Source organism: Manis pentadactyla, chromosome 3, assembly GCF_030020395.1.
Source record: "Manis pentadactyla isolate mManPen7 chromosome 3, mManPen7.hap1, whole genome shotgun sequence".
Taxonomy (NCBI): domain Eukaryota; kingdom Metazoa; phylum Chordata; class Mammalia; order Pholidota; family Manidae; genus Manis; species Manis pentadactyla.
The window spans coordinates 140,536,265-140,561,989 of record NC_080021.1 but is presented as its reverse complement, the minus strand read 5'-3'; the positions used below and the strand labels follow the sequence as shown (position 1 = coordinate 140,561,989).

The following is a 25,725-nucleotide window of genomic DNA, read 5'->3' as shown; positions in this document are numbered from 1 at the left end:
CCATTCTTCTCAGTTTTATTTTCTAGCCAGAGTTCATCAGTCACTCATAACTGTTACTGAGTAAGTAGCATATAGCCAAAAATTGGTAGTTAAAAACCCAGTGAAAACATATTCTTTCATTCATACCTCAAAGAAATAATTATGAAGCACTTATGCTTATAAAAATAGACTATAAGCCAAGTCTTTAAAATATTTTCTTGTGATAACAGAATTCACATGAAACTTACCAGAGAACAGCTATTTCTAGTGCTGCTAACATATATAACTAAACTCTGAGAATGTTTAAAAAATGTTTTATGATACATATAAAATAAGCAACTATTTTTGTACCAAAAGTTTTCCCATTTTGACAGCCAACTCTATGGAAAACCTACTTATAATTCCATCATAAACATCTATGATGCTTTAGTTTTCCAAGTGCTTTCATGTATGTATTTGATAAGGCAACAGACTGTTACGTTAGATTTTGATTTTAATGCAAGGGAATGACTCACAAGTTGCCTTTTTTTTTTTTTCTTTAGAGAAGTCTCCTTAGTGTTTTAGAAAATACCATTATTTAATGTGCTCCATTAATAACATCATAACCTGGGAACTTCTGGTCACGTCCTGGTCATGTCTTACAAACAATGACACCTGCTGCTAGCTGGAAAAATGTCCCAACAGATAGGCTTAGTTCCAGGCTTCAAATGGAACGGTTCAGATGCTGCCCAACCCCCAGGTGATGGAAATTGCAGGAGATTGGCCCTTGGCATAAAAATACCTTGCCATCTAGAAAAGAAAGTTGTGCTAGAAAAAAAACAACTGACAATTTTAATACTGAAAAAAAAGTTTTGAAAATTATAAATCAGTTGAATTCAGATTAATTCTTCACTTCTTTTCATGGTGGATAGTGAAATACCACTGCAGGCCACAAACAAAAATGAATAACATCAATTCAGCCTTTCAAGGCGGGCCCATACTTGCTGGTTTGTAATCGTGAATGGCAGTCTTTTATCCAGAAGTTTTTCAGTAGAAAAATTCAGGGATATTTTAGCAGAGGGAAAAATTAAGTTAAATGGCTAAGTATTGTTTTATAAAAGATAAATCCTGTCAATTTTGCTTACAATGTGTGTTTTGGCATAAGGTTCATGATTTTTCAATGGTAAAAATCACTTAAGTCCTATTTGCTTTGATTTATATTACAGCTGTTGGAATTTATCCAAAACTACTTTCTTGCAATTCTCTATTGTATTTCCATTCAATAGGCTCTTCAGTTTCCTTTCAAATTCTGTCTAGGGTGGCTTCTTTTCATATAATCCTGAATTAATAGTAATCACAGTTAGAGGAACCAATATAAAAACTGAGATGTATGTATTCGAAGTATTTTTTAAAATCCTTTGCTGGTCTATGGAATGCTTTAAAATAAACCTCTTTATCTCCAATTCTTATCAGAGCTATTTGAATCCTGGAACATTGTGGGGAGTGAGGGACAAGTAAGCTATAATTTGCCTATAATTTATTGTTGGTAACTGGGGAGGGAAGAAGAGGGATCTAAGAAGTGGTTCTTTTAAAAAACCACCCCCACCCAGATCAAATAAATTCTAACAATATATACCACTTTGGATGTGAAAAACTATACCTTGCTTTGTATAGACTGTAATAATCTTGAAAACACAGCAATATAGTATATGAATATTGTTTCAAATTACATTTCTTTTATTCTGGCTTAATTACAAATATTAAATAATAAATGGAGTTTTAAATTTCCAACAATCATACATTCTTTAAATGTTTAAATAATTTTCTGCTATTGTGAGCAGTTTTGTTCCTTGGGCACATAAAGATCTTGCTCATCATCACAAAGTCTGTGAGATAGTTGCATTTTTCTTCTGAGGCGTTGTAGAAAACTCAGTAGAATTGTGTGTGATAAATTACCAGTAGAATCTAACACCTAAGTCTGAGTCAATATATGTGGGTTCAATTAAACTGAATCTCAGATAGTGACAATTCTGATGATTCACTGTGGAAATTCCTGGCAAAAAAAAATATAAAAAAGGGACAAATAAAAATTATGCCAAAAATCAAAAGCCAATCGTAGAACATCAAGTTTTCTGAGCTTCCTTTATATAATTTCTCCTGTCCTGATTACCTGCTTGTTTGGGTATTGTTGGGGTCAACATAATAAACACTATCCCAGGATTCGGTGCTCATGTACGCACACATTCCAAGAACAACGAATGAAAGCAGTCACTCTGGTGCAGGCAATAAGGGGGCATTGCTGGTAAAGAATTTTAACACAATGAAACTTGTGAAAGTCATCTTTTTATTATGAGTGTCAATGTAAACAGTGTCAGTGACACTCCTCCCCACGGTGTGGATTCTCCTAGTGCCCACCCTTTGAATCCCACTGCCCATATGAATGCAAAAATACTACCTGATGTATTTATTGTGAAAGGATCTCTTCCCCACCTTAATTTTCAATTTTTGAAAAGAAAATGTAGAAGAATGTGTTATCAGTACTACGGACAGCAGCCTGTTATAACTTTAAATGTAAAATACCCATAATGAATATTTTTTATAATTCCATTAAAGTTGAGATTCCTGGGGACAAGAGTGGGCATCAAACTTGCAGATACTATGGACAATGAGCTTTCAGGTATTGATAACCCAGTGTTTTAAAACACATATTCACAAATATGTACCTAAGGAAATCACTGAAAGAGCAAAACATGTCATGCTTGCATTTAATGCATGTGAATTTAGACTATAGAACCAAACTCCCACTAAGAATTTGACTCTTTAGCAATTCATTCTAATACTTGGTACCAAGACCTGTACTATTTTTTTCTTGTAAGACACCCATTCTTAAATAAACATTTATCATTTTTTTGATCTAGACTAATACAAATAAGCCAATGGCTACTGGGAATGAAGCCCACATTACTGATGATCATATGGATTTTGTTGACCCCTTTGATCTTAAGTTCATGAAGATATGAAGAACTGAAGGACAAAACAAAAAACACAAGCAAAAGAAAACAAATATTAAAGCAAAAAGCACCTCAGTGGTGTTCTTACCCACAGTACCCATACTTATTCTCCAACTCTTACTTATAACACTCTGGAGTTAGGGAAGGAACTGGCACTCTGTGGGGCAAATAATATTTCCTTTCAAATGCTGTTGTTATAGGTAAGATAAAAAAACAATGAACAAAAAGAGAAAACCACAAATATATTTTATATACATGCAAAAAGGCAAACACAATGACAAAATGTTTAGATAAAGGAAAGTATGTGAAACAGAGAGCAAAATTTATTATTTAGTATACGTAAAAAAAACTTTACACCTTTATTTTTCTTTCCTTTGTGAGGGCACTGTCTAAATAGAATGACAAGAAGTTTACTTCCAGAATATACTATTTATATATGTATGTTTGTGTATGATAATGAAGTGTATCATGGTATATAAAGGAGATATGTTTAACCAAAAGGAAGAAAAAATTTTACATTTGTTATTTAGAAGTCAGTCCACATTTGCATTATCAAATCTGACCATTGTTGGTTTGATACAAATTTGCTTGCTTTGTTAGTGAGTTGGCTTTTAGAAAGGGTATTTATAGTTCCACAGGTTAAATAAATGTGTCAATTTATTAGGCAAGCAGGATTCCAAGTCAGAATATATTCTTATATAAATAATTTATAAATTATTACATAATATTATAAGGAATTTACAATTAGACATTCATTAATGAAGTATTTATTTGATATAAATATGTATTTACTGATAAAATATGTAATTGTTACGGTTTATTAAGGCACTGGCCTTTTGCCATTTTACACACACACACACACACACACACACACACACACTATATGGTATATATTAAGTATATATCATACAAGCCAAGGGAAGAAAGAGGGGCTTAAAACCAGAATCTGACTTCAAATAGTCCCTGTTAAAATTAAAATTTCCAAGTCAGTTTGAACCAGTTTCTTACTGGATGATGATATATACACACAGGGTTTAGTTCCCAGGTTAAGTCCACAGAAGTCTATTTAACCTATAATTTAAATAAATTTTTAGTACCATGTTTAAGAGATAAATAGATACTCTTCACCAGTTTATAAGTTTGTTATTCTTCTCCTATAGGTACTGTTTTTAGCTGTGGGGCCAAGGAACCCTACTCCCTAGGAGATAGCAACTAGAAAGAGGAAACCTTAAGTCTTTGAGCACAGGGTGACAGTTTGCATCTTAGATAAGATGGTCAGGTCAATAGCAACAGAAGAAAGGTCAAAAGAAAAAATTACTACATCATCAGAGAAGAAAAAATGGAGGCACAGGCAGTGGGTGATTCTAAGTGAGTAGGCTCAGAGTAAGGGCGGTTTTGCTCCTGCCCCACCCAAATGCTAATTAGTTTAAGAAACAACTTTATTTTACAAGTTTGGAAAAGTAACAAAAATAACAACATAAATTCACAAACTAATACCTCTGGTCATTATAATGGAATTATTACTGTGACTGAAAAATGTGAAAAAGTACAAAGTGTATTTTTTGGGCAAATCAATATTTAGTTCTTAATTCCAAACTGAAGTTTATATTATATAAGATTTACACCAAAAAAGTATTTTAAGAAAATTTTCATTTACATATTTACAGCCTCCGTATATAGTCTGGCCTGCCTGTGTGCAAGACCCAACTGAGCAGGTCATAGAGAAAAATCTGAGTATTAGCTAAAGATCCTCTGGCTAGACTTCAGGCTTTATAGGTTTACTCCATGCGACGAGATCTCTTTTCCTTGAAATGTTAGAATGCTTTAGTATCATTCTATTATTGTTTCCCTGTTCCATGGAATTGCGTCCATTTCTCCCAATTTTAGTAGCAAGAGAGATGTGTTGAGTATATAGGGCAGGAGAGAGATGAAAACGTATATTCCATACTATTAGCAAATCAATAATACAACATTCTAAAGACAATTCCAAAAAAGAGTAGAGGCCATGTTTTAAAAGTCAAGACTGATCACTCAACCTCTGTGGGCTCTGAAGTTTTAATGTTTATTTCCACAATAACCATATACACACACTTTCCAATACTATCTGTGGGCTCTGAAGCCCATAAATTGACCTTATCCATAAACCTACCTAGTTGCCTTAGCCCAGAGATGGCATTTTGGCACAATTTTCAGCTATGCCAACATATATGCAGCAAGTGACTCTCCCTCTCACACAAGCACTATTTAACTGGATCTTTTTAAAATAACAAAAATATACTTGTATTTGCAAACAACAATAATATAAACTTGTAAGATATTACATTTAATGTATTATACTTTTATATTTTTATATTATATAATAACATTACATTACATTTGATGGATATATTAGTTTATTATTCTATTCTTAGTTTTGTTCTTCAAATATGCCTGGAAAAAATTTTAAGCAAATTTATATATGGATGTATTTAAATATTCCATTACTTGATAGTATTGGAAAGTGTGTGTATTTGGTTATTGTGGAAATACACATTAAAACTCCCCAAATATACTATAGGAGATAGATACATCTGTAGACTACAAAAGGATTCCTTCCTTCTCTTCCTCTATCCTGAGAGAAGAGCTAGTGAACTTAAGCTTGACTTTTTACCAGGTTAGAAAAAGGAATCTTATATATCTACTAAATTAAAAGTTCTATCATGAAATGCCTAAGTTTTTAAGTCACTCTGTTTCCTAGCTACTTCAATGGAATCAGCAGTCATAGATCCAACCCCAACTCCCAGACTGGAACGTCGTAATGATAGTTCCAACGCAGAAATCTGACGCAACTCCTTGCGACACAGCTTTACAGGTGTGGTACCATGAAGCTGTCCCACATTTCCCACTGGCTGAACTTGGGGTGATGGTCGACTATGAGATTTTGTAAACAGATTTCCATCTATTTCTGTTTTATCCTCATTGTTTAACAAATGTCCACTAGTGGGTGCTAAAGAGCTATAAATTCGAGGCAATTCTTGGCCATCTTCCCTGAGCTTGTGAGGATTTGGTTGTGTTCTTAAGCTGCTTGATGAACTGTCTAATTCTCTTTCCCTTACACTTAATTTCATACTTTCAGTTCTGGATGCCCATTTTAAGTCTTCTGGAATCATACGTGCTTCTTCTGGGTTCAGGACTCCATCTCCAGCATCATGATCTAAAAATAAGCCAAAAAGAAAAAAATAAGAGATTTCCTCAAAAACAGGTTTTTAATCATATCCTAGAAAAACTAATTATCACTCAATAGAAGTTATGTCTTTCAGTTTTTTTTGTTGACTTCTTTGAAACAAAAATGTGAATATGAATTATTCTTATTTCACTTAGAGGCATCTTGCAAGTGAATAACTGAGAAGTTTTAATTTATATAACAAAGTTAAGAAAGTCTTCTAGTGGTTTTGGCACTGCCTGGAAACAGGAGTGCCTTAGGCCTCACTGGCGCTCACTGGTGCTCACAGGCTTCAAAGCCTGCCCTCCACTGGGCTTGCCACTGGTGAATCATATTCTAAGTGAAGCTCTGCCTTGGATCTCCAGGGAATCTTCTGGGACTTGGCATCATATGTGTGAAAATCTAGTCATGGTTAGCCCTGCCAGTGTGATAACAGTGTTCTGCTCTCTGAAGGTACTCTGGAGTACCACCATCAAAATGAAGAGGAGAGTGTACCCCCTCAGGGGGGGGACCCTGCTGGAATGAGTGATCCGAATGAAGAGATCAAAGCCTGAAGTTCTCAAATTATCAAACTACCTAACATCAAAGATAAAATTGCTTAAAGTCAGTCCCTATAGATGCTAGAACTAATATAATGAAAAATGACAACTTTAACTTTCGTTGATTCGTGATCAGTACACTAGTTTGCACTAGTTGGTATTTGCACTAGTCCTGCAAATGCCAAGTTTAAAAACAGAAGTTGCACATTGGCAGCTCCCAAGCCAAATCTGGCCCACAGACATGATTTTATTTATTTTGCTTTTTTATTTTTTATTTTTTTATTTAAGTATAGTTGATACACAATATTATATTGATTTCAAGTATACAACACTTACAAACATGTTTGCTTAGCCTATAAAATATAACCCAAAATTTAAAAATTGGAAGTTTCATATAAAAATATAGATTTCTAACTATTCTTGAAACAATGTGACCTGATCATTTCTGCCTGGTGACAGCTGCTAGAGCGGAGTTCAAATAACTGCTGCAGTCCCCATTGCTCACCCTGATTCTGCTGGCTCCTACAGGCATTTTAGGTTATAAGCCCTGGCTTAAAACATAGTTGATTTTAGTTTTTAAAATTCTCTCACAAACAAAAAATGAGAACTAGCAATTGATACAGATCCTTACATAGGACTAGCAGATACTTGCCAAGTTGACCACAGACAGTTGCTCCTGAACCTCACGGCACCTTATAGTCACAGGAAGCTTTTAACAATCCTGATACCCATTCATCAGTGTCTTGGGGAGGGAGCCAGGTATCTTATTCGTTAAAGATCACACGTGAAGGAGTAGAGATGGGCTCACCAGTGAGGTGCATTCTCAACCCACTTGGATTCTTCACAATAGAAAGTTTCCCTCTTCCAGGATTTTACCATTAGGGAACAACCTAGAGAAAGATTAACTCACCCAAAGTAACACAGCTAGTAAAAGAAGTTAAGTTTCAACCCAGATCTTCTGGTTCTAGTGTCCTCACATAGTTCTATAGTGATTTAAAAAGATGGGGTGGCAGGGGGTGCTCACGAAATAGGTGAAGGGGATAAAGAGGTACAAACTTCCAGTTATAAAATAAGTTGGTCATGGGGATAAAAGCACAGCATGGGGAATATACTCAATAAAATAATACCTTCTATGCTGACATATGGTAACTCTACTTATCATGGTGAACATTTTGTAATGTATGTAACTGTCAAATCACTATGTTGTATACCTGAGACCAGTATTAAATTTGTGTATCAGCTCTATTTCAGTTAAAAAAATAATAAAATGATGCAGGATAGAGTTTTAAATATTTAAAGAAGTGCATACACTGCCTGTCTACATAAACTAATTTTACTCCCACAAAACATGTTAAAAAACAGGTGCACTATAAGAGAAACATGACCAAGAAGTGACCAAGATATTTTAGTCAAAGATTAATTTTTCTGCATTTGAAAATGCTAGAAATACTCAAAGAAGAGAAAAACAAGTCTAGTAGGCAATGAAAATGCTACTATCAAAAACAATGAACTGAATACCAAGACAGTTATGTATTAACTGGGATACTGATGATTAAGAATATAATACTTTTTTGGGAATTCAGAATTTGATATATTACATTGTTATATTTTATAATTCAAACAAATCTTGTTTAATGTCATTATATTAGAGTACTATTTTAAGATAGGATATAGTACAAAGCTATCTCCCCAATACAATTCCAACACTATTTCTTTTAAAGCACAGGGAAAATATTGAGAAGAAATATGCTAAATGTTAATAGTTGTGGGTAGGATTATGAGTGATTTTTTTCTATGCTTCATTTCTATATTTTCAAATTTTTCTATACTGATTATATATTACTTTATACAACCAAAAAATAAAAGTATTTAAGATGTTTCTAGGTGGAATAGCAAATTAGCTGAAATAATATCTTCAACAGTACTATTAAGACTAGACTTCCCAAGTAAGTTGGTCAGACAGGTATAGTCATCACTTCACAAATTTCCAAGATGATTTAACTTTTTTTTTTTGTAGATAATTATTTTTTATTGAAGGGTAGTTGACACACATTATTACATTACATTAGTTTCGGTGTACAACATAGTGATTCAACATTTATATACATGACAATTCTAGGTACCAGCTATCACCATACCAAGCTGTTACAATATCTTGACTATATTCATTACCACCCGGTTACTTATTATTTTACCATTGGAAGTGCGTACCTTTATTTATTTTTTTTTTGTGAGGGCATCTCTCATATTTATTGATCAAATGGTTGTTAACAACAATAAAATTCTGTATAGGGGAGTCAATGCTCAATGCACAATCATTACTCCACCCCAAGCCTAATTTTCGTCAGTCTCCAATCTTCTGAGGCATAACAAACAAGTTCTTACATGTAGAACAAATTCTTACATAATGAATAAGTTACATAGTGAACAGTACAAGGGCAGTCATCACAGAAACTTTCGGTTTTGCTCATGCATTATGAACTCTAAACAGTCGGTTCAAATATGAATACTCATTAGGTTTTTATACTTAATTTATATGTGGATACCACATTTCTCTCTTTATTATTATTATTTTTAATAAAATGCTGAAGTGGTAGGTAGATACAAGATAAAGGTAGAAAACATAGTTTAGTGTTGTAAGAGAGCAAATGTAGATGATCAGGTGTGTGCCTGTAGACTATGTGTTAATCCAAGCTAGACCAGGGCAATAAAACATCCACGTATGCAGAAGATTTCTCTCAGAACAGGGGGGGTGAGGTTCTAAGCCTCACCTCTGTTGATCCCCAATTTCTCACCTGATGGCCCCCCTGCGACTGTGCCTGTCTTAGGTTGTTCCTCCCTTGATGAATCTTACCCGTCTCTGGCTAACCAGTCATCTTCCGGGGCCATACAGGGAAATGTGAAGTTGGTAAGTGAGAGGGAAGCCTTATTGTTTGAAAAGGTTAGCTTTTTACTTCTTTGCATATTTATGCCCTGTGGCTTCTATGCCCAGCATTTGTCTTGAGGTATCTTTACCACTTGGAAGAATTATGATACTCGGTAAATTTGATATGAGGCACGAATTCTATTTAAGGGTTGTAATTAGGAAGGAAGAAGAAAAGCTATAGAACTGGCAGGCGGAAGAAAACATGGGAAGATTGATTATTTCTTTGACATATCTTCTTGTAGAGTAACTTCAGCATGTATAGGTTTTAAGCTACTACTTAAATTGCGCACACACATTAACACAATAGGAGTATAGTTACATAACAAAAGCATATCTGTAATAACCAGCCATCTCCAGTGAAACCAAGAAAACCAGTTAGGCACCTTAGGCATTTGTGAAAACTTATCTATGATATGGTGGATATTGTCCAACTGAACTTGAACAGTCTGAGAGAAATCAGACAAATTAAAACAACCCATTCCTGGGGACTGTTTACATGCCACATGTTCTTTTAACAGTAAATAGTCTGTAGTTGTAAGATTTTGGAGCGCTACAATTTGCACTTGTCCAAATTCTTGGTTGAGTCCCAACAGTATAGATCCAGTCAAATTTGTTGTTTTACTGTATGCACAGGCCAGCTTAGATATCTCCTTCCTCATTCCCATGGCAAGTCCAGGAACTGGTGGGATGAGTGCATCTACAGCTGTTAGCAGTGCGTGGATCTTTGTTGGGGTTTTTTGATGATCATCTTCTGGCATGAGTCTTCCAGAGAGTGCAGATGTTGGAAGTTCTTTTTCATATTGTATCTTAGTTCATTTTCGGGGTAGCCCAATTAGGCTTTGATCCTCTGTATAAACACAGACAGACCCTTTGCCTACACTTTTATATGCCATTTATACCCTTATGTAGAACTCGTTGGAGGTTACCACACAGGAACTGCCCTTTTTTTTTTTTCTTTGTTTTTGGTATCACTAATCTACACTTACATGACGAATATTATGTTTACTAGGCTCTCCCCTATACCAGGTCTCCCCTATAAACCCCTTTACAGTCACTGTCCATCAGCATAGCAAAATGTTGTAGAATCACTACTTGCCTTCTCTGTGTTGTACAGCCCTCCCCTTTCTCCCACCACCCCATGCATGCTGATCTTAATACTCCCCTTATTCCTCCCCCCTTCTTATCCCTCCCTACCCACCCATCCTCCCCAGTCCCTTTCCCTTTGGTACCTGTTAGTCCATTCTTGAGTTCTGTGATTCTGCTGCTGTTTTGTTCCTTCAGTTTTTCCTTTGTTCTTATACTCCACAGATGAGTGAAATCATTTGGTATTTCTCTTTCTCCGCTTGGCTTGTTTCACTGAGCATAATACCCTCCAGCTCCATCCATGTTGCTGCAAATGATTGGATTTGCCCTTTTCTTATGGCTGAGTAGTATTCCATTGTGTATATGTACCACATCTTCTTTATCCATTCATCTATTGATGGACATTTAGGTTGCTTCCAATTCTTGGCTATTGTAAATAGTGCTGCAATAAACATAGGGGTGCATCTGTCTTTCTCAAACTTGATTGCTGCGTTCTTAGGGTAAATTCCTAGGAGTGGAATTCCTGGGTCAAATGGTAAGTCTGTTTTGAGCATTTTGATGTACCTCCATACTGCTTTCCACAATGGTTGAACTAACTTACATTCCCACAAGCAGTGTAGGAGGGTTCCCCTTTCTCCACAGCCTTGCCAACATTTGTTGTTGTTTGTCTTTTGGATGGCAGCCATCCTTACTGGTGTGAGGTGATACCTCATTGTAGTTTTAATTTGCATTTCTCTGATAATTAGCGATGTGGAGCATCTTTTCATGTGTCTGTTGGCCATCTGTATTTCTTTTTTGGAGAACTGTCTGTTCAGTTCCTCTGCCCATTTTTTAATTGGGTTATTTGTTTTTTGTTTGTTGAGGCGTGTGAGCTCCTTATATATTCTGGACGTCAAGCCTTTATCGGATGTGTCATTTTCAAATATATTCTCCCATATTGTAGGGATCCTTCTTGTTCTATTGATGGTGTCTTTTGCTGTACAGAAGCTTTTCAGCTTAATATAGTCCCACTTACTGATTTTTGCTGTTGTTTTCCTTGCCCGGGGAGATATGTTCAAGAAGAGGTCACTCATGTTTATGTCTAAGAGGTTTTTGCCTATGTTTTCTTCCAAGAGTTTAATGGTTTCATGGCTTACATTCAGGTCTTTGATCCATTTTGAGTTTACTTTTGTATATGGGGTTAGACAATGGTCCAGTTTCATTCTCCTACATGCAGCTGTCCAGTTTTGCCAGCACCACCTGTTGAAGAGACTGTCATTTCGCCATTGTATGTCCATGGCTCCTTTATCAAATATTAATTGACCATATATGTCTGGGTTAATGTCTGGATTCTCTAGTCTGTTCCATTGGTCTGTGGATCTGCTCTTGTGCCAGTACCAAATTGTCTTGATTACTATGGCTTTATAGTAGAGCTTGAAGTTGGGGAGTGAGATCCCCCCTACTTTATTCTTCTTTCTCAGGATTGCTTTGGCTATTCGGGGTCTTTGGTGTTTCCATATGAATTTTTGAATTATTTGTTCCAGTTCATTGAAGAATGTTGCTGGTAGTTTCATAGGGATTGCATCAAATCTGTATATTGCTTTGGGCAGGATGGCCATTTTGACGATATTAATTCTTCCTAGCCACGAGCATGGGATGAGTTTCCATCTGTTAGTGTCCCCTTTAATTTCTCTTAAGAGTGACTTGTAGTTTTCAGAGTATAAGTCTTTCACTTCTTTGGTTAGGTTTATTCCTAGGTATTTTATTTTTTTGATGCAATTGTGAATGGAGTTGTTTTCCTGATTTCTCTTTCTGTTGGTTCATTGTTAGTATATAGGAAAGCCACAGATTTCTGTGTGTTGATTTTGTATCGTGCAACTTTGCTGTATTCCGATATCCATTCTAGTAGTTTTGGGGTGGAGTCTTTAGGGTTTTTTATGTACAGTATCATGTCATCTGCAAATAGTGACAGTTTAACTTCTTCTTTACCAATCTGGATTCCTTGTATTTCTTTGTTTTGTCTGATTGCCGTGGCTAGGACCTCCAGTACTATGTTAAATAACATTGGAGAGAGTGGGCATCCCTGTCTAGTTCCCGATCTCAGAGGAAATGCTTTCAGCTTCTCACTGTTAATATAATGTTGGCTGTGGGTTTATCATAGATGGCCTTTATTATGTTGAGGTACTTGCCCTCTATTCCCATTTTGCTGAGAGTTTTTATCATGAATGGATGTTGAACTTTGTCAAATGCTTTTTCAGCATCTATGGAGATGATCATGTGGTTTTTGTCTTTCTTTTTGTTGATGTGGTGGATGATGTTGATGGACTTTCGAATGTTGTACCATCCTTGCATCCCTGGGATGAATCCCACTTGGTCATGGTGTATGATCCTTTTGATGTATTTTTGAATTCGGTTTGCTAATATTTTGATGAGTATTTTTGCATCTACGTTCATCAGGGATATTGGTCTGTAGTTTTCTTTTTTGGTGGGGTCTTTGCCTGGTTTTGGTATTAGGGTGATGTTAGCTTCATAGAATGAGTTTGGGAGTATCCCCTCCTCCTCTATTTTTTGGAAAACTTTAAGGAGAATGGGTATTATGTCTTCCCTGTGTGTCTGATAAAATTCCGAGGTAAATCCATCTGGCCCGGGGGTTTTGTTCTTTGGTAGTTTTTTGATTACCGCTTCAATTTCGTTGCTGGTAATTGGTCTGTTTAGATTTTCTGTTTCTTTCTGGGTCAATCTTGGAAGGTTGTATTTTTCTAGGAAGTTGTCCATTTCTCCTAGGTTTTCCAGCTTGTTAGCATATAGGTTTTCATAGTATTCTCTAATAATTCTTTGTATTTCTGTGGGGTCCGTCGTGATTTTTCCTTTCTCGTTTCTGACTGTTGATGTGTGTTGACTCTCTTTTCTTCTTAATAAGTCTGGCTAGAGGCTTATCTATTTTGTTTATTTTCTCGAAGAACCAGCTCTTGGTTTCATTGATTTTTAATATTGTTTTATTCTTCTCAATTTTATTTATTTCTCCTCTGATCTTTATTATGTCCCTCCTTCTGCTGACCTTAGGCCTCATCTGTTCTTCTTTTTCCAATTTCGATAATTGTGACATTAGACCATTCATTTGGGATTGTTCTTCCTTTTTTAAATATGCTTGGATTGCTATATACTTTCCTCTTAAGACTGCTTTTGCTATGTCCCACAGAAGTTGGGGCTTAGTGTTTTTGTTGTCATTTGTTTCCATATATTGCTGGATCTCCATTTTGATTTGGTCATTGATGCATTGATTATTTAGGAGCGTGTTGTTAAGCCTCCATATGTTTGTGAGCCTCTTTGCTTTCTTTGTACAGTTTATTTCTAGTTTTATGCCTTTGTGGTCTGAAAAGTTGGTTGGTAGGATTTCAATCTTTTGGAATTTTCTGAGGCTCTTTTTGTGGCCTAGTATGTGGTCTATTCTGGAGAATGTTCCATGTGCACTTGAAAAGAATGTATATCCTGTTGCTTTTGGATTTAGAGTTCTATACATGTCTATTAGGTCTGTCTGCTCTACTGTGTTGTTCAGTGCTTCCGTGTCCTTACTTATTTTCTGCCCAGTGGATCTATCCTTTGGGGTGAGTGGTGTGTTGAAGTCTCCTAGAATGAATGCATTGCAGTCTATTTCCCCCTTTAGTTCTGTTAGTATTTGTTTCACATATGCTGGTGCTCCTGTGTTGGGTGCATATATATTTAGAATGGTTATATCCTCTTGTTGGACTGAGCCCTTTATCATTATGTAGTGTCCTTCTTTATCTCTTGTTACTTTCTTTGTTTTGAAGTCTATTTTGTCTGATATTAGTACTGCAACCCCTGCTTTCTTCTCGCTGTTGTTTGCTTGAAATATATTTTTCCATCCCTTGACTTTTAGTCTATACATGTCTTTGGGTTTGAGGTGAGTTTCTTGTAAGCAGCATATAGATGGGTCTTGCTTATTTATCCATTCTATTACTCTATGTCTTTTGATTGGTGCATTCAGCCCATTAACATTTAGGGTGACTATTGAAAGATATGTACTTATTGCCATTGCAGGCTTTAAATTCGTGGTTACCAAAGGTTCAAGGTTAACCTCTTTAGTATCTTACTGTCCAGCTTAGCTCGTTTTTTGAGCTGTTATATACACTGTCTGGAGATTCTTTTCTTCTCTCCCTTCTTATTCCTCCTCCTCGATTCTTCATATGTTGGGTGTTTTGTGCTGTGCTCTTTCTAGGAGTGCTCCCATCTAGAGCAGTCCCTGTAAGATGTTCTGTAGAGGTGGTTTGTGGGAAACAAATTCCCTCAGCTTTTGTTTGTCTGGGAATTGTTTAATCCTACTGTCATATTTGAATGATAGTCGTGCTGGATACAGTATCCTTGGTTCAAGGCCCTTCTGTTTCATTGTATTAAATATATCATGCCACTCTCTTCTGGCCTGTAGGGTTTCTGTCGAGAAGTCTGATGTTAGCCTGATGGGTTTTCCTTTATAGGTGACCTTTTTCTCTCTAGCTGCCTTTAAAACTGTTTCTTTGTCCTTGATCTTTGCCATTTTAATTATTATGTGTCTTGGTGTTGTCCTCCTTGGATCCTTTCTGTTGGGGGTTCTGTGTATTTCCGTGGTCTGTTCGATTATTTCCTCCCCCAGTTTGGGGAAGTTTTCAGCAATTATTTCTTCTAAGATACTTTCCATCTCTTTTCCTCTCTCTTCTTCTTCTGGAACCCCTATAATACGGATATTGTTCCTTTTGGATTGGTCACACAGTTCTCTTAACATTGTTTCATTCCTGGAGATCCTTTTATCTCTGTCTATGTCAGCTTCTATGCGTTCCTGTTCTCTGATTTCAATTCCATCAATGGCCTCTTGCATCCTATCCATTCTGCTTATGAACATTTCCAGAGTTTGTTTCATTTCTGCGATCTCCTTTCTGGCATCTGTGATCTCCCTCCAGACTTCATCCCATTTCTCTTGCGTATTTCTCTGCATCTCTGTCAGCATGTTTATGATTCTTATTTTGAATTCTTTGTCAGGAAGGCTGGTTAGGTCTGTCTCCTTCTCTGGTGTTGTCTCTGTGATCTTTGTCTGCCTGTAGCTTTGCCTTTTCATGGTGATAGGAATAGTTTGCAGAGCTGGGACGAGTGACGGCTGGAAGGACTTCCTTTCTTGTTGGTTTGTGGCCCTCCTCTCCTGGGAGAACAGCGACCTCTAGTGGCCTGTGCTGGGCAGCTGTGCGCAGACAGGGTTTCTGCTTCCTGCCTGGCTGCTATGGAGTTTATCTCCGCTGTTGCTGTGGGCGTGGCCTGGTTCGGGCCTCTGCTCCAAAGTGGTGGAGTGGCGTGGGAGGGGGAGCGGCCTGGAGGCTATTTATCTCGGTAAGGGTCCTCCCTGCTCTCTGCAGCCCAGGGGTTAGGGTGCCCAGAGATCCCCAGATTCCCTACCTCTGGATTAAGTGTCCTGCCATGCCCCTTTAAGACTTCCAAAAAGCACCTGCCAAAACAAAACAATGACCACACACACACAAAAAAAACTAAATTAAAAAAAAAAATTTTTTTTTAATTAAAAAAAAAAAAAAAAAAAGTGGCCGCTCATTTTTCTTTATTGTCCAGCGCCAGCCTCAGGCATCTGCTCACCGGTCTTGCTGCCCTGTTTCCCTAGTATTGTGTTCCCTATCCCTTTAAGACTTACAAAAAGCGCTTGCCAAAACAAAACAGCAAAAAAAAAAAAAAAAATGGTCGCTCGCTTTTCTGGTGTCCTCCGGTGCCAGGCCACCAGTGCCCGCTCACTGTTCTTGCTGCCTGTTTCCCTAGTATTGGGGGCCCTTTCCCTTTAAGACTTCCAAAAAGCACTCGCCAAAACAAAACAGCAAAAAAAAAAAAAAATGGTCGCTCGCTTTTCTGGTGTCCTCCGGCGCCCGGCCTCCGGTGCCCGCTCACTGTTCTTGCTGCCCTGTTTTCCTAGTATCCAGGGCCCTGCACTCTGGCCCAGATGGCTGGGGCTGGGTGTTCGGCAGTCCTGTGCTCCGTCTCCCTCCCGCTCTGCCTATTCTTCTCCTGCCGCGAGTTGGGGGGATGGGCGCTCGGCTCCCGCCGGGCCGGGGCTTGTATCTTACCCTCTTCGCGAGGCGCTGGGTTCTCTCAGGTGCGGATGTGGTCTGGATATTGTCCTTATTCTAGGAACGGTTGTCTTTGTTATATTTTCATAGATATATGTGGTTTTGGGAGGAGATTTCCGTTGCTCTTCTCACGCCGCCATCTTCCACCCCTCTCTGATTTAACTTTTTTAAAGCTTTCTGTATTTGTTTCATTAAAGAATAGGATGATGACCTAAGTTTCTTAAGCCTGTATACCAATATACCACTGCTTTTTAAGAGCTGTCTAGTAGACTTAGTAGTGTAAACATGGGCCATTTAAATGCTAGATACCTAAGTTCAGATATCTCAAATTTGAAAGTGAATTTTCTTAAATCTATAAATGTTTTTATGCTGATTGTTCTGTTTACTACTTAATACATCCTTGTGTTTTCATTTTTTGCAAGTAGTGTTCCAAGGAAAAGGCTCAGCTATATACTGCCGGCAGTATTTTAAGTAATTTAACTGTATCAGTACCTCTGCATTACTACACTCAAAATCAGAAAGTTTAGTCTGTTTGGCAAGATTTGTATGTGTGTATCACATCTCTATCATAAGACAACTTTTATCCTAGAATACTAGAGCAGGAGTCAGAAGACAAAGGAAGTTAGACCATGTTCTAATTACTGTTCTGTTCATGAGTCACTTGACCTTTCAAAGTTTCAATTCCTTCATCTAAAAGGGGTTAGCAGACACTGGCTTACCTTGAGTTTAAGGGTTAAATGGAACTACTTCTGAAAATGTCGATAAATTATAAACATCATGAATTTAGAAACTACTTTTCTAAGATATTAGTGAGTTAAAAATTTTTTAACTATGTTAATTCTGCTTATATTATATACTCAGCATGTATCTTTTCATTATGCATACACATAATTTTTCACTGGCCTCTTTACAATCTTGTACTCATTTTAAGCAATTTTCTTTACAGATACAAAAGGGGTGTGTTCCTAAAAGGCTGTACAATCAACTTTTCCTAAACCATATTTAAATTACTAGAAGAATACTTTCTCTAGAAATACTGAATCCTTTCTAATTGGCAGGCTCATAGAGGGTCCATTTCAATCATAGCACTTTTTACTTTTGTAAAGTAGCTTTCTTTCTTTCTCTCTTTTCCTCTCTCTTTTTTTCTTCTTTCTCTCTGTCTGTGATAATCAGAAGGCTTAGAATACCATGAAAAAGGAAAACAGCAGCTATCTTAGACTATGGGTTATTTTAAGTCAGCAAATACAAAAGGCAACAATACATGAAGTTTCCTCCACACTACATATTTGTTCATTCACTTGTCCTGGGATTTTTTCTGTCTTACACATAGACTGGACAACTGTTTTTGTTCACATAGACAAACAGAAGTTAAATGTCTAATCTTAAATGACCAAATCAATTAGTAAAGGTTAACTACAGATCAGGCATGACTTCACCAAATGCCAGGGTAGCAGTGTCAGCATAACAAGTGACACTAAATGTCTTACGTTCAGATGGTGCTAGTTGCCACCGAATTGCTGTCCCTTCCAGTTCCTTAAGTTTCTTCTTAAGATCTCTGCTGGTTTTCTTATAGAAATAAAGATCTTTCTCCAGCTGCTGGATTTTATCTTCATATGTTTTGAAAGTTTCCATAATGCCTTCCCCATTTTGTTCTATAAAACAGTAGTTTATATTCAAATCAGTTTCAATAATCAGATTGAAAATTATTGACTATATTTAAAGACTATATTTAAACATCTATCTGTTACCTGAATTTATTTTCAGATAAAATCTGGACTCTTCTGCCCTTAGTCACCTTCTCTACTCTAATCCCTACCAACTACCACATTTTCATAATTCATAAGTATTAGAACAACAGAAGTAAGGTGTTTTCATAAAAAGGCCACATTTGGAACTCATCATTATCTTTTGTAAAGTTTATATACAGAACTGTGGATATATGGAAAGTCATAAGCTTAAGATTCATTAGGCCCAAGAACTATAAAGCCAAAACCCCCCCACAAAAAATAACCTGTCAAAAGAGGCCAGAAGATTAAATCACAAAGGAAAACACCACAAAAAAGGAGAAGAGGGGGTAATAGTGTAAGTAAAGTTCTAGCTTATACTACAATATTACTTAAAGCTTCTAATTAATATTTGTGAATGTCTAAAACTGTCTCAATTGGGTTATCTTCTACAATCAGTAAAATCTAGTTTACTGAAATTCAGAAAATACATGCTTTCCAATCTACTCTGTATTAGAAAATTTATAAAATGGTCCCACTGGTTTGTAATTTTGTTTTGTTAATAATTGGCTGTTTTGTAAAATTTGATCTAGGTATATCTGTATATTTTAAATTGAGACATCATCTTGTTAAAAATAATACTTTAATAACACCATAAATCAGAATCCTCACAAAGGATATCATGTAAATCAATTTAAGTCCCATACTCATAGTTGGAATTAGAAAATTCATAAATTATTAACATTTTCAGTCACAATTTTGCTGTAAATGAATGATTTTTTAAATGTATGCACTTGGCTATAGCATGAGCTTTTGTGGTAAAAAGCCAATCACTTGAAAAACACATTCAAAATTCTATTAAAATATCACTTTTAGAGACTAAACACTGAACTAAAATACGGTAAGGAGAGCATGTTTCAATGAAAACATGTATGGGATCCTGTCAAGGAAATCCTGTCAGGCATCTGAGTGATAAATACTGGTTATAGAATTAGAAACAAACTGTCTCAACATCCAAATTCACATATTTTCCAGTTTTCTACTTACTCGGGTTGCTTCTTCCAGATTCCTTTCAACCCATTTTCAGCTATCAATTCACCAAGAATCAAGAAAAAGCAGCTAAGCAGCCTGGATTGAAGCATTGCCGGTATCACCAGAAAGTGATTCTGTTACCATAACAACTTTCTATGTAGTGGCCATAAACCCAGGTAACATGAGGACCAGGTGCTATGACAGCTTTTTCCACATCAGATTTGACAGCTGAACCATTATGCACGATACTCATCAATGGTAGACTAATTTTTTTTAACATTAATGTGTTGTTACTTTTATTAGGTTATATTTCTTTTATTTTTAATTTTTTATTAAGGTATTATTGATATACACTCTTATGAAGGTTTCACATGAAAAACAATGTGGTTACTACATTTACCCACATTATCAAGTCCCCACCCATACCCCATTGCAGTCACTGTCCATCAGTGTAGTAAGATGACACAGATTTCAATATTGGCCTTTCTCTGTGCTACAGTTTTCCCCGTGACCCCTCACACTATGTGTACTAAACAAAATACCCCTCAATCCCCTTCTCCCTCCCTCCCCACCCACCCTCCCACACCCTTCCCCTTTGGTAACCGCTAGTCCCTTCTTGGAGTCTGTGATTCTGCTGCTGTTTGGTTGCTTCGGTTTTCCTTCATTGTTATACTCCACAAATGAAGGAAATCATTTGGTACTTGCCTTTCTCCACTGGGCTTATTTCACTGAGAATAATATCCTCCCGCTCCATCCATAGTGTTGCAAATGGTTTCTTTCTTATGGCTGAATAGTATTCCATTGTGTATATGTACCACTTCTTTATCCATTCATCTACTGATGGACACTTAGGTTGCTTCTATATCTTGGCTATTGTAAATAGTGCTGCGATAAAAATAGCAGTGCATATGTCTTTTGGAATCTGAGCACTTGTATTCTTTGGGTAAATTCCAAGGAGTGGGATTCCCGAGTCAAATGGTATTTCTATTTTTAATTTTTTGAGGAACCTCCATATGGCTTTCCACAATGGTTGAACTAGCTTACATTCCCACCAGCAGTGTAGGAGGGTTCCCCTTTCTCTGCATCCTCACAAACATTTGTTGTTCTTAGACTTTTTGATGCTAGCCATCTTTACTGCTGTGAGGTGATATCTCAGTGTGGTTTTAATTTGATTTTCCCTGATAATTAGTGATGTGGAGCATCTTTTCATGTGCCTGTTGGCCATCTGAATTTCTTCTTTGGAGAAGTATCTCTTCATATCCTCTGCCCATTTTTAATTGGGTTGTTTGCTTTTTGGGTGTTGAGGCATGTGAGTTCTTTATACTTTTGGATGTTAATGCCTTGTCAGATACATCATTTACAAATAAATTCTTCCATACTGTAGGATGCCTCTTTGTTCTGTTGATGGTGTCCTTTGCCATACAGAAGCTTTTTAGTTTGATGCACTCCCATGTGTTCATTTCTGTTTTTGTTTCCCTTGCTCAAGGAGTTGCGTTCAGGAAGAAGTTGCTCCTATTTATATTCAGGAGATTTTTGTCTATGTTGTCTTCTAAGAGTTTTATGGTTTCATGACTTACATTCAGGTCTTTGATCCATTTCAAGTTTGCTTTTGTGTATGGGATTAAACAATAATCCAGTTTCATTCTCTTGCATTTAGCTGTCCAGTTTTGCCAACACCAGCTGTTGAAGAGGCTGTCATTTCCCCATTGTATGTCCACAGCTCCTTTATACTATCTTAATTGACCATATATGGTTGGGTTTATATCTGTGCTCTATAGTCTGTTCCATTGTTCTATGGGTCTTTTCTTGTGCCAGTACCAAATTGTATTGATTACTGTGCCTTTGTAGTAGAGCTTGAAGTTGGGAACCATAATCCCCCAGTTTTATTCTTCCTTCTCAGGATTGCTTTGGCTATTCAGGGTCTTTTATGGTTCCATATGAATTTTAAAACTATTTTTTCTAGTTTGTTGAAGAATGCTCTTGGTATTTTGAAAGGAATTGCATTGAACCTATATACTGCTTTAGGCAGGATGGCCATCTTAACAATATTAACTCTTCCTATCCATGAGAATGGGATGTGTTTCCATTTATTGTTATCTTCTTTCTCTCATGAGTGTCTTGTAGTTTTCAAAGTATAGGTCTTTCACTTCCTTGATTGGGCTTATTCCTAGGTGTTTTATTCTTTTTGATGCAATTGTGAATGGAATTGTTTTTCTGATCTCTCCCTCTGCTAGTTCATCATTAGTATATAAGAATGCAAAAGATTTCTGTGTATTAATTTTGTATCCTGCAACTTTGCTGAATTCAGATATTAGATCTAGTTATCTTGGAGTGGATTATTTAGGGTTTTTTATGTACAATATCATGTCATCTGCAAACAGGGACAGTTTAACTTCTTCCTTACCAATCTGGATGCTCTTTATTTCTTTGAATACTCTAATTGCTGTGGTGAGGACCTCCAGATGTATGTTGAATAAAAGTGGAGAGAGTGGGCATCCTTCTCTTGTTTCCGATCTTAAAGGAAAGGCCTTCAGCTTCTCGCTGTTAAGTATGATGTTGGCTGTGGGTTTGTCATATATGGCCTTTATTATGTTGAGGTACTTGCCCTCTATACCCGTTTTGTTGACAGTTTTTAACAAGAATGGATGCTGAATTTCGTCGAATGCTTTATCGGCATCTATGGAGATGATCATGTGGTTTTTGTCCTTCTTTTTGTTGATGTGGTGGATGATGTTGATGGATTTTCGAATGTTGCACCATCCTTGCATCACTGGAATAAATCCTACTTGATCCTGGTGGATAATTTTTTGATATATTTTAAAATTCGGTTTGCTAATGTTTGGTTGCGTATTTTTGAATCTGTGTTCATCAGGGATATTGGTCTGTAATTTCCTTTATTTGTGGTGTCTTTGCCTGGTTTTGGTATTAGAGAGATGCTGACCATGTAGAATGAGTTTGGAAGTATAATCTCTTCTACTTTTTGGAAAATGTTAAGGAGGCTGGGTACTAGGTCTTCACTAAATGTCTCATGAAATTCAGCAGTGAAGCCATCTGGTCCAGGGGTTTTGTTCTTAGGTAGTTTTTTGATTGCCAATTCAATTTCGTTGCTGGTAATTGGTCTATTCAGATTTTCTGTTTCTTTCTAGGTCAGCCTTAGAAGGTTGTATTTTTTTAGAAAATTGTCCATTTCTTCTAGGTTATCCAGTTTGTTAGCATATAATTTTTCATAGTATTCTCTAATAATTCTTTGTATTTCTATGGTGTCCATAGTTATTTCTCCTTTCTCATTATGTTTATTTGTATAGACTCTCTTTTTTTCTTGATAAGTCTAGCTAGGTGTTTATCTATTTTCTTTATTTTCTCAAAGAACCAGCTCTTGGTTTCATTAATTTTTTCTATTGTTTTATTCTTCTCAATTTTATTTATTTCTGCTTTAATATTTATTATGTCCCTCCTTCTACTGACTTTGGGCCTCATTTGTTCTTCTTTTTCTAATTTTGGTAATTGTGAGTTTAGACTGTTCATACAGGATTTTCTTCTTTCCTGAGGTAGGCCTGTATTGCAATATACTTCCCTCTTAGTATGGCCTTTGCTGCGTCACACGGGTTTTGCTGTATTGAATTTTTGTTGTCATTCGTCTCCATATATTGCTTGATCTCTGTTTTTATTTGGTCATTGATCCACTGGTTATTTAGCAGCATGTTGTGAAGCCTCCATGTGTTTGTGGTTTTTTTCATTTTATTTGCATAATTTATTTCTAGTTTCATACCTTTGTGGTCTGGGAAGCTGGTTAGTACAATTTTTGAATTTACTGAGGCTCTTTCTGTGGCCTAGTATGTGGTCTATTCTGGAAAATGTTCCATGTGCACTTGAGAAGAATGTGTATATTGCTGCTTTTGGGTGTACAGTTCTGTAGATGTCTGTTAGGTCCATCTGTTCTAGTGTGTTGTTCAGTGCCTCTGTCTCCTTACTTATTTTCTGTCTGGTTGATCTGTCCTATGGAGTGAGTGGAGTGTTGAAGTCTCCTAGAATGAATGCATTGCATTCTATTTTCCCTTTTAATTCTGTTAGTATTTCTTTCATATATGTAGGTGCTCCTGTGTCGGGTGCATAGATATTTATAATAGTTATATCTTCTTGTTAGATTGACCTGTTTATCACTACATAATGTCTTTCTTTGTCTCTTGTGACTTTCTTTGTTTTGAAGTCTATTTTATCTGATACAAGTACTGCAACTCACTCATGCTTTTTTCTCCATATTGGTTGCATGAAATACCTTTTCCATCCCTTTACTTTTAGTCTGTGTATGTCATTGAGTTTAAAGTAAGTCTCTTGTAGGCAGCATATAGATGGATCTTGTGTTTTTATCCATTCAGTGACTCTATGTCTTTTGATTGGGCATTTAGACCATTTACATTTAGGGTGATTATCGATAGGTATGTACTTATTGCCATTGCAGGCTTTAGATTCATGGTTTCCAAAGGTTCAAGGTTAACTTTCTTACTATCTAAGAGCTTGACTTAACTCACTTAGTATGCTATTACAGACACCATCTAAATGTTCTTTTTTTCTCCACCTTTTTCTTCCTCCTCTATTCTTTGTATATTAGGTATCATATTCTGTACTCTTTGTCTATCTCTTGATTGACTTTGGGGGTACTTGATTTAAGTTTGCATTTCCTTAGTAATTAACTGTTCTACATTGTTTACTGTGGTTTTATTACCTCTGGTGACAGCTATTAAAACTTAGGAACACTTGCACCTTTAGCAGTTCCTGCACAATACACTGTAGAGATGGTTTGTGGGAGCTAAATTCTCTCAGCTTTTGCTTATCTGGAAATTGTTTAATCCCTCCTTCAAATTTAAATGATAATATTGCTGGATAAAGTATTCTTCGTTCTAGGCCCTTCTGCGTCATTGCATTAAATATATCATGCCACTCCCTTCTGGCCTATAAGGTTTCTGCTGAGAAGTCTTGATAGCCTGATGGGTTTTCCTTTGTATGTGATCTTATTTTGCTCTCTGGCTGCTTTTCTTTTTCTTTTTTTTATTTTTTTTCTTTTGGAATTGTTAATGTACAATTACCTGAACAACATTATGGTTACTAGACTCCCCCTATTATCAAGTCCCCACCACAACATACCCCATTACAGTCACTGTCCATAAGCTTAGTAAGATCCTATAGAGTCATTACTTGTTCTGTGTATACTGCTTTCCTGTGTACCCACTGCTACATTATGTGTGCCAATCATAATGCTCCTTTTACCTGCTTATCCTCCCCTTCCCACCCATCCTCCTCAGTCACTTTCCCTTTGGTAACTGTTAGTCCATTCTTGGGTTCTGTGAGTCTGCTTTTGTTTTGTTCCTTCAGTTTTTTCTTTGTTCTTATACTCCACAGATGAGTGAAATCATTTGATACTTGTCTTTCTCCACCTGGCTTATTTCACTGAGCATAATACCCTCTAGTTCCATCCATGTTGTTGCAAATGGTAGGATTTGTTTTCTTCTTATAGCTGAATAATATTCCATTGTGTATATGTACCACTTCTTTATCCATTCATCTACTGATGGACACTTAGGTTGCTTCCATTTCTTGGCTATTGTAAATAGTGCTGCAATAAACATAGGGGTGCATATGTCTTTTTTGAACCGGGCTCCTGCATTCTTAGGGTAAATTCCAAGGAGTGGAATTCCTGGGTCAAATAGTATTTTGAGTGTTTTGATGAACCTCCATACTGCTTTCCGCAATGGTTGAACTAGTTTACATTCCCACCAGTAGTGTAGGAGGGTTCCCCTTTCTCCACAACCTTGCCAACATTTGTTGTTGTTTGTCTTTTGGATGTTGGCCATCCTAACTGGTGTGAGGTGATATCTCACTGTGGTTTTAATTTGCATTTCTCTGATGATTAGCGATGTGGAGCATCTTTTCATGTGCCTGTTGGCCATCTGAATTTCTTCTTTGGAGAAGTGTCTTTTCAGATCCTTTGCCCATTTTTTAATTGGCTTATTTGCTTTTTTTTGTTGAGGTGCATGAGCTCTTTATTTTATTTTGAAATCTCTTTTAGGAAGATTCATGAGGTCAATTTCATTGGACTCATTCTCTGGTGTATTTATAATTCTGCTCTGAACCAGGCTTCTTTGACATTTCATATTTGTATG

General features: G+C 36.6%; 1 protein-coding gene across 10 annotated transcripts in view; it reads right to left on the bottom strand.

The window, feature by feature from the left end:
- Positions 1 to 323: 323 nt before the first annotated feature.
- The window catches only part of KIF27 (kinesin family member 27), a 147,889-nt gene continuing 122,487 nt past the window's right edge, over positions 324 to 25,725 (bottom strand). For 8 of the 10 annotated variants that reach the window (XM_057498537.1, XM_057498538.1, XM_036923225.2 and 5 more), the window contains 2 exons: positions 18,299 to 18,463; positions 3,199 to 6,162 (listed from right to left, as the gene is read on the bottom strand). In XM_057498537.1, the coding sequence (XP_057354520.1) occupies positions 5,678 to 6,162; positions 18,299 to 18,463 (650 nt within the window). In that variant the 3' untranslated portion in view covers positions 3,199 to 5,677. Of the gene's footprint in view, positions 2,983 to 3,090; positions 3,158 to 3,198; positions 6,163 to 18,298; positions 18,464 to 25,725 lie in introns of those variants that run through there. The other 2 variants (XM_057498536.1, XM_057498539.1) reach the window with 2 other exon arrangements.